This window comes from Odontomachus brunneus, unplaced genomic scaffold, assembly GCF_010583005.1.
Source record: "Odontomachus brunneus isolate Ranch 3 - 2012 unplaced genomic scaffold, Obru_v1 Obru_scaffold_025, whole genome shotgun sequence".
Taxonomy (NCBI): Eukaryota; Metazoa; Arthropoda; class Insecta; order Hymenoptera; family Formicidae; genus Odontomachus; species Odontomachus brunneus.
This window is the reverse complement of record NW_022639475.1, coordinates 2,595,956-2,606,062: the sequence shown is the minus strand read 5'-3', so window position 1 is coordinate 2,606,062 and position 10,107 is coordinate 2,595,956. Positions and strand designations below refer to the sequence as shown.

The 10,107-nt window shown below is 47.0% G+C and overlaps 1 protein-coding gene across 1 annotated transcript in view; it reads left to right on the top strand.

The window, feature by feature from the left end:
- LOC116842398 overlaps positions 1-10,101 on the top strand; it is an 87,752-nt gene extending 77,651 nt beyond the window's left edge. The window contains exons 12-24 of the mRNA XM_032811570.1: positions 518-986; positions 1,211-1,279; positions 1,502-1,612; positions 1,911-2,080; positions 2,185-2,475; positions 2,579-2,732; positions 2,810-5,255; positions 6,507-6,655; positions 6,953-7,157; positions 7,319-7,436; positions 7,973-8,187; positions 8,439-8,459; positions 9,203-10,101. Coding sequence (XP_032667461.1) covers positions 518-986; positions 1,211-1,279; positions 1,502-1,612; positions 1,911-2,080; positions 2,185-2,475; positions 2,579-2,732; positions 2,810-5,255; positions 6,507-6,655; positions 6,953-7,157; positions 7,319-7,436; positions 7,973-8,187; positions 8,439-8,459; positions 9,203-9,582 — 4,798 coding nt within the window. The 3' untranslated portion in view covers positions 9,583-10,101. The remainder of the gene's footprint in view (positions 1-517; positions 987-1,210; positions 1,280-1,501; positions 1,613-1,910; positions 2,081-2,184; positions 2,476-2,578; positions 2,733-2,809; positions 5,256-6,506; positions 6,656-6,952; positions 7,158-7,318; positions 7,437-7,972; positions 8,188-8,438; positions 8,460-9,202) is intronic.
- The last annotated feature ends 6 nt before the right edge of the window (positions 10,102-10,107 follow it).

Here is a 10,107-nt window from a genome sequence, read left to right as displayed (position 1 = left end):
ATATATACATATATATATATATATATATATATATATATATATATATATTCCATGGGAAAATACTTAATAATAAACTCCTCAATACCAATCTAATAAAAGAAGTATGATGTAAGATATTATTGTAAGATATTATTGTATATGTAAGATATTATTGTCATTTCCTTCATTAATTAAACTGGATTTTTGCAACGTGACATAAAGTCACATATATTAGCTTGATCCAAAGATGTTTCAAAGAATAAATGTTCTTTTTATGAGCAAACGTTTTTCAAATAGCGATATGCCGCCAAATGAGTGTGTATTCTATGGGAAAAGATGTCTGAATCAATCTCGTGAAAGGAGTGATATGTGATGAATCGCTGTTATATCCTCTCGAACAATCAGACTGGCGTCTGTCACATAAAACATAAAGTCACATGTACAGTGTACCGTTGTCCCATTTGTAATTTCCGTCCATGAGTTGAATCACTTGCTCATTAAGACCTAACTGTATCCTTAATTTGAATTCTGTCCACAGGAAACCACCTCAAGTGAACGGCGGCGGAATCGAGGTACAGCTGGACAACGAGACCTTCGGGCCGCCCCCACCGGAATTCCTGGATCCTAACGCAAACCCGACGCCGCCGAACGTCATCGGTGTGGATTACCGATTCAGCGTGGGTCAGTTACCGCTGTGGGCGAAGAAGCAGATAAACACTGCGGCGAGCAGCGCGGACGACAGCGGCGCGGCGCTCGGCTCGAACGTCAGGTCGCTCGGTGTCGATCTGCCGAAGGGAAGATGGGCGCAACGAGTTCAGCAGGGCGACGGTATCACCGTCAAGTCCGTGTACGACAGCGACGAGGTTATACCGTTTCCTCCGTCGCGCAGCGCCATCGATTCCGACGGTGGTGGCGGCGGCGGTGGCTCCAAGGACAGCTCCATCGACAGCGGCACCGAGACGAAATGCAGCAGCGACTATCGTCGAGAGACGATGATCATCAAGAGGGTTCGTATCGGAAACGAATGTTCGCGACGCGGCAACTCACGAGAGAAATCTGCAACTGCCTCTAATACTCGAAACAACGCTCGTTAAACTTTTTTTTATTTCGTAATATTCATGCTTACCTAATCACGCGGTAATACGAGAAGCTCTTCTAGTCATAACGTGATGACATTACTCACATTTTTGGACGTAGGCACGGAATAATTAACATTTGATTGCGATTTTAGGAAGAGGAGGAAAGCGTTTTTCAACCTTGTACGGAAAGTTATAGAGAGATAGAAAGCGAAGCGAAACAGGTACTAACGCAATTGCTAATGTTCAGAATGTTTCGTCTTAACGCATGCGTGTTGTTTTTTTTTTATCTGTACACACATACACATACAAAAACCGGTGATAACGGGTCCATTTCCTTCCTTGATTTGCTTTGCTTGCTTCTTTAATTTGAATCTCGAACCAGAACTTCAATTCGTCGCTCATACTCATCCGTTGATCACATTTTATTTCAATCACTCACGTAGGCGATTGATGGTAAGGTGACTGTAAGAAGTAGCAATATCACGGAATTGACACGTCAATCGAGGAGTCGTCATCACACCGACGATAGCAGTCTTGGCAGCTTTAAGTTCGAGGTATATCCTACTTAAGCGTGAGAAACGTTTTGAGAAACTGTCGTTTTTATAAAAGATCGCCTTTTTCGGGAGATAACACCGCTTGTTTGTTTTTTTTTCGCAAAATGCAGCCATACGTTGTATAAATAAAACATTTCCACCGATCCATTGGTTTTAGTTGATGTTATTGTTTCATATATGGCTTTTGCACGTTAAGTGTGTTCTTTTTTCAAATCTATCACTTTAATCATTATATTTATAGCTTACATGTATCGCAGCTTATCCTGCTTTTATTAAAAGAGCATCACGTGTTGTTCAGGATCACGAGAGCACGGAGCACGACGGCGACGTCGAGGACTATTCCGAGGGGGAAAATGGAACGACCGGTTCGGAGAAGTCGCACCATAGGTTAATGTATTATCCGCCGCCAGAAGACATCGTGTCGAATCAATTCACCGTTAACGCGATGGACGTCGAGGAACTCCGAAGGTACGTTCACGAATTGTAATATACATAAATGCGTCTCCTCCCCCAGTTCTCGCCATGAGAGCTTCGTGCAAAGTAACGTGAAACGCGTTCTTCGACGTATGCAGGTCGCAAAGGCGGCAAAAGAGATTAAAGAACGCGGAGAACGGTCGGACGAGCGAATTGACTGCGTCTGGCAGTCAGGACGAGTCCGACTCGGAAGGAGGAGCGTCGACTCCAAGCGCCGAGAGAAACCCACTGTCAATGTTGTCCGAGGCTAGCTCGGAGGGCTTCGATCAGCTCGCCAAGCAGAGTCATAGGGAGAAGTACTTGAAAAACGCCTTCGAGTCGCTCAGTGGAGCGGAAGAGCCGCCGAATCGCGTAAAAGCTACGAGCATTAGTTCGCAATTTCACGGAAGGTGAAGATAACATTCACTGACTCATCACTGATCCGTACACTTAGTATTGTAACGACTATTCATTATAACGATTATCGATTAACTTGGAAAACGAACGTTGCAGGCTCAGCGGCGGTACTGAAGGCAACGTCGGCGCCAAGATCCGCAACGCGGCAGTAGTTAATGCCACGAAGCACGCGAGAGGTGACGCCGACGTAGTGAAGAAGCGGGAGGAGTTGCAGAGGAGAATAGAGGAGACTAGGAGAAAACTGCAAAGTGTAAATATAACGTCTCGCGTGAAACGTACAAAGTTTCTGAGAAGACTTATTTGTTGTTTGTATTAATTTTTCCCCAGGTCGGCTATAGATCGTCATTGAAAGCCAGCCAGAGCATATCTGACCTGAGCAGCCACATACCGGAGAAGCATCATCGTTCGAACAGGCTCAGTACAGGTAATCGATCCAGTCAGCAAAATCAATTCTCACAATCGACTAATCCCTGCAAACCTACGTTAAACCCAAAGCCCGCGCTTAAACCCCAGCAACTCATTAACAAGATACAAGGTGTGGGGAATGCATTGTCTAAGCTAGAATTGCCGAGCGATAATAATTGCCTGTCCAAAAGTCCGACTGCGACCAAGCCAACTCTCAGCCGTCCGTTAACGTTGACACTAAAGAAAACTGAAAAGTATAAGCTGTCGTTGAACAAGACTAATCATCAGTCTTTACCCGAGTCGCCCGTGTGCGAGGAGCTGAAACTGCTGAAGGAGCAATGTAAGAAGGACGTGAGTCGCTTCGCGAGATTCGCGCAGAAGCGGAGATCGTGCAGCTACTTCATCGGTCTGGACGACAACGAGGAGGACATGGAGAACATCGCGAAGTCATTCGAGAGCCTGCCCGCCATGAACGAGCGTAACCTGGAGAATCTCAAAGAGAGCATGGTGGACGACGGCGACGAGGGGAACGGTAATTTCAGCGACGACTCGTTGGAGGGTGACTTCAAGAATCCGCCACGACGTTGCGTCAGTGACTATCAGATAAATATCCGTGTGAACGACTACAGGAATTACTCGAACTACCAGAATTTCCAGAGGAGAATCTTATCCGGCTCGCAGGAGAGTATACTCTCGGACGCGTCCGTGGAATCCTTTTCCAAGGGAAGCGCCGAGATCCTCGATTACAACCATTGCGACCCCGACCGGCATTCGAGCGCGAGCTTCTTCCTGTCCCGACGGAAGATGCAAGCCGGCAGAAGTCAGGACAGCATATTGACCGACGAGTCGGACTACCAGATGTTCCCGTTGCGCGAGAACGCCGACCATCGCAGCACCGAGAGCGTATTGACGGACGATTCCGACTCCATGGTGAAGTCCGCGCCTCTGGAGATGCTGTTCGACTCGCATTACAAGCGCAAGCGGCAGAACTCTGAGACCTACAGCGGCAATCCCAATAATATCGTAGAGATCTATGCGGACAGCACGCGCAGCTCCGCCGACGAGGGCACGCTATGCAGAGCGGTGTTCCGATCCAAGTCCCTGCAGGACACGAGGATCAACAACGCGAAGAACGACATGAACTTCGCGGAGGACAGCAACAGATCGCCGTCGAGGGCGCGCATATATTACGAATTCAACTCTGATAACGACCACAAGGACGCCGTGAGCACGAACATGTGCGATAACTCGGAGACGATCTCGCGCAGTAACAGCCTGAAGGTGCCCACGAAGCCGGAGTCGATGATGATCCTCAACGATTTCGTCGCTCACAAGCCGCCAAAGCCCAAAAGGAATTCATCGCGCACCCAGAGTATGCGCAACCGAGCTCGACCGAGCTGGAAGTACATCGACACGCCGTCATTATCGCCCGCTGCGAAGAGTTCCGAAGCCGACAATTACATCCCACCGTCCTCCGCGAGTCCGACTCATCCAGAGCACCGGTTAGTTCGATCGACCGATCCACAGGCGAAACGAGACCACCCGAGCAGCTCAGAGACGATCGAACAGTTCTTACAGTCTAGCTATACAACACAATCCGACGACGACAAGGACGGCAGGAACAAGTTCTTCAGTCTGCCAAGCCATCGTAATGACGGCAACGTCAACGTGCAAAGAGAGGTGGTACTGTACGACGACTCTCCGCATCTAGCGAAGAATCATTACCTCGCGAGCATCCACGATGCTTCCGCCGTCGACGAGCCGAGCGCTTGTTCCGAGCAGGAGAGAATCCGTTGCTTGGAAAACGAGATTCCGACGAAGGATACCGGCGAAGATTACGACTCGTTGGAGACCAGCGGTACCCTGAAAAATCTGCAACCGACGGAGTCGCAGTCGAGCGGCGCAGACTTTCGGTCCGCCGACGAGCGAATCGACAACCTGGACGCGAGTGTCGACGTGAGGATCACGCGCGCCATCGAGGGTACGGTGAAGCTGCTCTCGAAGGAGTTCGAGAATCTGGTGAGGCAGAAACAGTACTTCATGAAGGAGCGCTGCTTGCGGCTGACGCACTGTCAGGAGACCAGCGAGAACTTCGCCAAGCTGGAAGCCGAGCGGGACGGCCGATTCTACGCGATCAAGCGCGATCAGATGCGCCTGCATTCGGGCGGCGAGGACAGCGACTGCGCCGACCTGTCGGCGATGGACAGGTCGCTGATGGAGAGCGGCTCCTCCACCTCCGCCTCGAGCTGCACCAATTCGCCAAAGAGAATGTGGCCGCCCGCGTCGCGTTGTCAGAGTCACATGAGGTGGACGAAAACCTTGCCGACGATCAATCAGGCGATCCTACCCACGAAGTATCCTTATGCAGGTACCAAGAGAAAAAGATAGAGAGAGAGAGAGAGAGAGAGAGAGAGAGAGAGAGAGAGAGAGAGAAGGAAAGACAGAAGAAAGGAGAATGTAGAGAGAATGCTTGCTTGTCATTTTTACGTGTCACCATGTATATAGTACGTAATCCCGAAAGCGGGAGAGAAAACGTGTAGCCAACATACATATATACATTGCGAATACTCACATTTACATATTCATACACACGACAAAACGATTGCATCGGCACGTTTATGACACCGTCTCGACGGAAGATATACTTTCATGCGTGTACATATCCCATCTATGTGAATGTGCGCAATAGATTTAGATGCAGATTTAGATGCAGATTTAGATGAGCCGTCGTCTCGTTGAAGCACTGCGAGATCAGCTCTCATCGCTTTACGATCATACATATATATGTATATATATGTGTGTGTGTATGTATGCGATTTTCTTTCGAAGCGGCAGCAAATTACTTTTCAGTTTGAACGCTTTTAGTCACGAGAACGTTTGTGGAGGCTTCGTTGGTACTTTTTTTCTTTCGTCATTTTCTAATTTATACGGAATGCAACGGCATGCTTTTCTCTCATTTCGATGTAACGTTATCCCACCTCCTCGATCACCAACCCGCTTCGCCATCTCGCTCCTCTGTTTTGTTACTGACGAATTAATGCAAGAAGCTCGATGTCGAATTCGAATCCTGACTCGTTGAATTTCTCTTTTCTTGTAAGATTAAGACTGAGCCTTGAATTCAAATATTTTTGCCTACAACTTGAAATATGTTTTTTGTGTCTTTTTCGATTTTATTTATCTTCATATTCTCGTTATCGATGAAAGCGATGGCTTTCACGCTGTAACTTGTTCAAGCTCTTAAGAATAAGATTTTACTTTTATCGTCTCCACCAGAGACAAAAAAGAACACCATCGCGAACAGTAGCAATTAGTGCATGTGTGTGTGCATTTTTGACAGTTGGCAGTAGTGGGGGGCGAATCTCGTCAAAAGTTATTGACAGCGAAGAAGAAGGGGGTGGCATGAGACGCGCCTGTTCGCTGAGTGATCTTTCCGTCAACCCTTCAAATAGGTTACTGCATGGCCCTATACAAGGTATCTTTTTATCATTTCGTACGGAATGTTTTTTTCCATTTAAACTTCGAATTTGCATCCATTTGCTCGTATAAATTACTATGTTCGACGTATGCTACAAGTGTACTCCGGCGAGGCGAGATTCCTTCTCTTAATCTGCGACGACAGTTCCAGGGAAACTGGGAAGCAAGAACATAAACGTCGCGTCCAGAACGGGATCCGGGAGCACCAATTCCAGCGGTCAGTCCAGACACATCTTGGGCAAGAATCACTCGACTCATATGACGAGAAGCAGCAGCGTCGGCGTCTTGAACCAAGTACGTCCCACGTCGCGACATCAGACGTCGCGACGTCTGAGAAGAATTCAAACGCATTCGCGTTAAGACTCCTCGTACTTCACCGCGGCCATGTTTGACTGATCATCAAGAAAAGGAAATAGTTTTCGGACAGTTTTACAAATGATCTCAGCTGTTATTTTGTCCGTATTTAGTTTTATTCAGAAATGGCACGCAACTTTCGTCAGCATGTCATTCCTCGCTTCTGACATCCACAAATCCGACATGGCCGGCGAGGTACAAGAAGCCCTAAAGTAACAATTATTATCGTGTCAATAGAGCGATTCGGAGTCGGATGCCGGCGGTGTAACGGGAGGAAGCAGAGGGTGGAACGGCCAGTCGGGCAACAGCAGGATAAGTGGCCTGATGAGGCCGACGATCAGTTCGCAGAATAAGATCAATCATCAGAACAAGTCGAACTCGTCCGGCAGCAATCTCCCGTCGGTTTTGAGAAGACGTGGAATGCAGGGAGCTTTCTCGACCGGTACTTGAAATCCTTATTATTACTTTTTTATTCTTCTCCATCTCTCTGCTACTTTTTCTCCTTCTATTTATGGCTTGCACTAGAAACCAAACGTCCTTTACGTCAATGTCTTTTGTTTCATCGCATGCTGCTCACTCATAACACTCACGATCGTATTATAGTGAATCTAAGTCAAGTGGGAAACCAAGAAGACTCGAGTTCGGAGGATACCTCTTCGAATGGAAAGCCGGCGCTACCACCGAGGCCTAGGAGTATCAGTATCGACCATTCCTCTGCTAGGTAAGTGTACTTTGCATTAGTTTACTGCTCAAAATTTATCGCCGCACGCTTATCGAGTTTATTTTGCACTGAGAAAAAAATGTTTGGTATTCGTAACTATGATCACACAAAAATAATTATTATTAATAAATTATAGTCGAGAAAATCATTTTTTACTAAATTCTACTATAATGCTAGTGATAATAACTTTATATGCATATTATTACTGCCATTTTACTACAAAGAAATATGGTTGGGACCAAAAATAACTATAATTTTAGTCAGATCAATCATTTTTTTCTCTCAGTGTAGAAATAATTTAAAAATTAATTCAATTAGAGAAGAATTTATAATTAATTTAATTAAAACATTACTTCTTGTTTAGTTCTAGTCTAGTTTACTATTATTTCTAGTCTAGTTTACTTCTTTATTTTTTATTTACTTTCATTTTAGTTTATTTTTACTTTTAGTTTATTTTTTATTTTAAATTCAGTATCCATATTAAACTCTGTTCAATAATAATGCACACGTTGCTAAGTGACAAATGACGTTTTTAGCTTAAGTTTACCCGGTACGACGGTAAGAAGGTCCGGATCGTCGACGATTATAACAAACGGTCGAGGTGGCGGCGGTGGCGGCAGTGGCGCCAGCGGAATCGGGCAAAACGGAAGCGGCAGGATGTCCACGACCAACAGGAACCAACTGGAGCCTAGTCCGCATGAACTACCGGTCAAAGACACGGATCGTGCCATCGATGTAGCTAGTGCCGAGTGTGAGTACACGAAAGACAAACGTCAAACGCGTCACAAAGCGAGATCACAGTCATCCTTGCATTATCATTCGCGGAAAAAATGTAAGCATGCAAGATCGCAGAATTAATGACACACACGCGCGCGCGTCTGTCCCGCGTGAAATTCGCTCGCGCGGCCACAGACACATGTAGCACCGGCGTTGATCGGTCAATCTTCTCCCTCGTCGACTAATCTATGTAACCTCGATCTAATGTCAGTTTTATTCTTGCAGTAGGCACGGATAAAGCATTAGGTAATCTAGAGACACCTATTGAGAATGCTGTGCTGTGAATGTAATTTCACTGTACCCAAAATTTGTAAGTGATCATGCTATGGCAGGAAGGTTTTTCGTTTTCAAGCTCGTGTTGACACTGTTTGAAAGTTCGTGAACGGAGGAGAGCGGTGACATATAAACGGCTGTACATATAAACGCTACACGTTACGACATCGAAATTTGCGGGCCGAGATACACGACAGCTGAGTCGTACGACACTTCGATTCGTACGACACTGTTCTCTTGTTTGTACTGTCCGTTTAATTTCTCATTCATTTAGTTCACACCTGGGATATGCTCTTTCGATGCGAATTAACGTGGCGTTTAGCTCGTATCTGCCGCATAGAATTTTTACGCAAGATAGAGAGAGCCGTCGTCAGCAGTTTGTACATATACTGTGTATAAAAATGTATATCATGTACCTCATTCGCTCGTGCCAATTTCGATTGTTGTCTCTTCGGAGACGAATCATACGTAGGCCATTCGAAGACTCATAAGATCCACGCTCTTAGACGTCGCGCGAGTTCATAGCTCGTCATTAGACACGACTATGCATCTCGATTAGACATCTCAGTCATAATAGCATGGTCTCGTACGGATTTTCAAACCAATGTGAAACCTGCACGCTCTGCACGATACGTCATTTATTATATCATTGATATAACCGCGACATCACCGGAATCATGAGCCGCACGCGACTTAGTAACATCGCATTCTTGCAGTGTCCACCCAGCTATGCAACACGATCGCGGACGAGCTCACGCGAACCGCGGACAACGTGGTGCAGCTGTACAAGCGTCTGACGATCGACAACGACGACGATCCGGCCGGCGGCGCAATCGACAGGGACACGATGCTGCGCGGCCTCGAGTCGTCCGTCAATGAGACGATGCGCACTCTGCGGCTGGTGGTGGCCGGCGCCGAGAATCACAGTAACGACGTCGGCGAGAGCGTGATGGCGAACGAGGCGACGGCGAAGTTCAAGGAGCTACTCGCCGGTCAGGATCAGGGCAAGATAGTCAGTATGATGCAGCAGTACTCTGATCTGCTCTTGACGATGATGCAACAGAGGATGGGAGGGACTCAGCCAAGTCACATGTAAAATCCGTCCATCTGTGAGAATCGATCAAAGGGTAGGCTCGCCGTGGAGTTTGTCGGAAGGCGCTTCGACGATAGCGCGCGAGGTCGACTGTTGTGTGCGCGTCATGTATGTGTGTATCATGTATGCGTATCATGTGTGTGTGTGTGTGTGTGTCATGTGTGTGTGTGTGTATCATGTGTGTGTGTATTTCTCCTTTCAAACGGCGTATTTTTGACACTTGTTCGTCTCGCGTCTAGGGCAGGCGGAGAAGCACGTTCCCGTTGCGAAAACTTGCATACGTCGCGCAACGACGGTGTTCTTTCCTCCTCCAAAGTCGTCACCAAGCGACTAGATTATCTCCGCCTCTGAAAAGCGGACGTGATTCGCGATTCATTCGTTCTCGTTAGGTCGAAATTTGCCGTCTATATATCGACGCGATCCGATAGCACAAAGTATCCGACGCCGTCGAGATTGCCTCCGCGCTGCGGTAGTATGAGAGAGAGAGAGAGAGAGAGAGAGAGAGAGAGAGAGAGAGAGAGAGAGAGA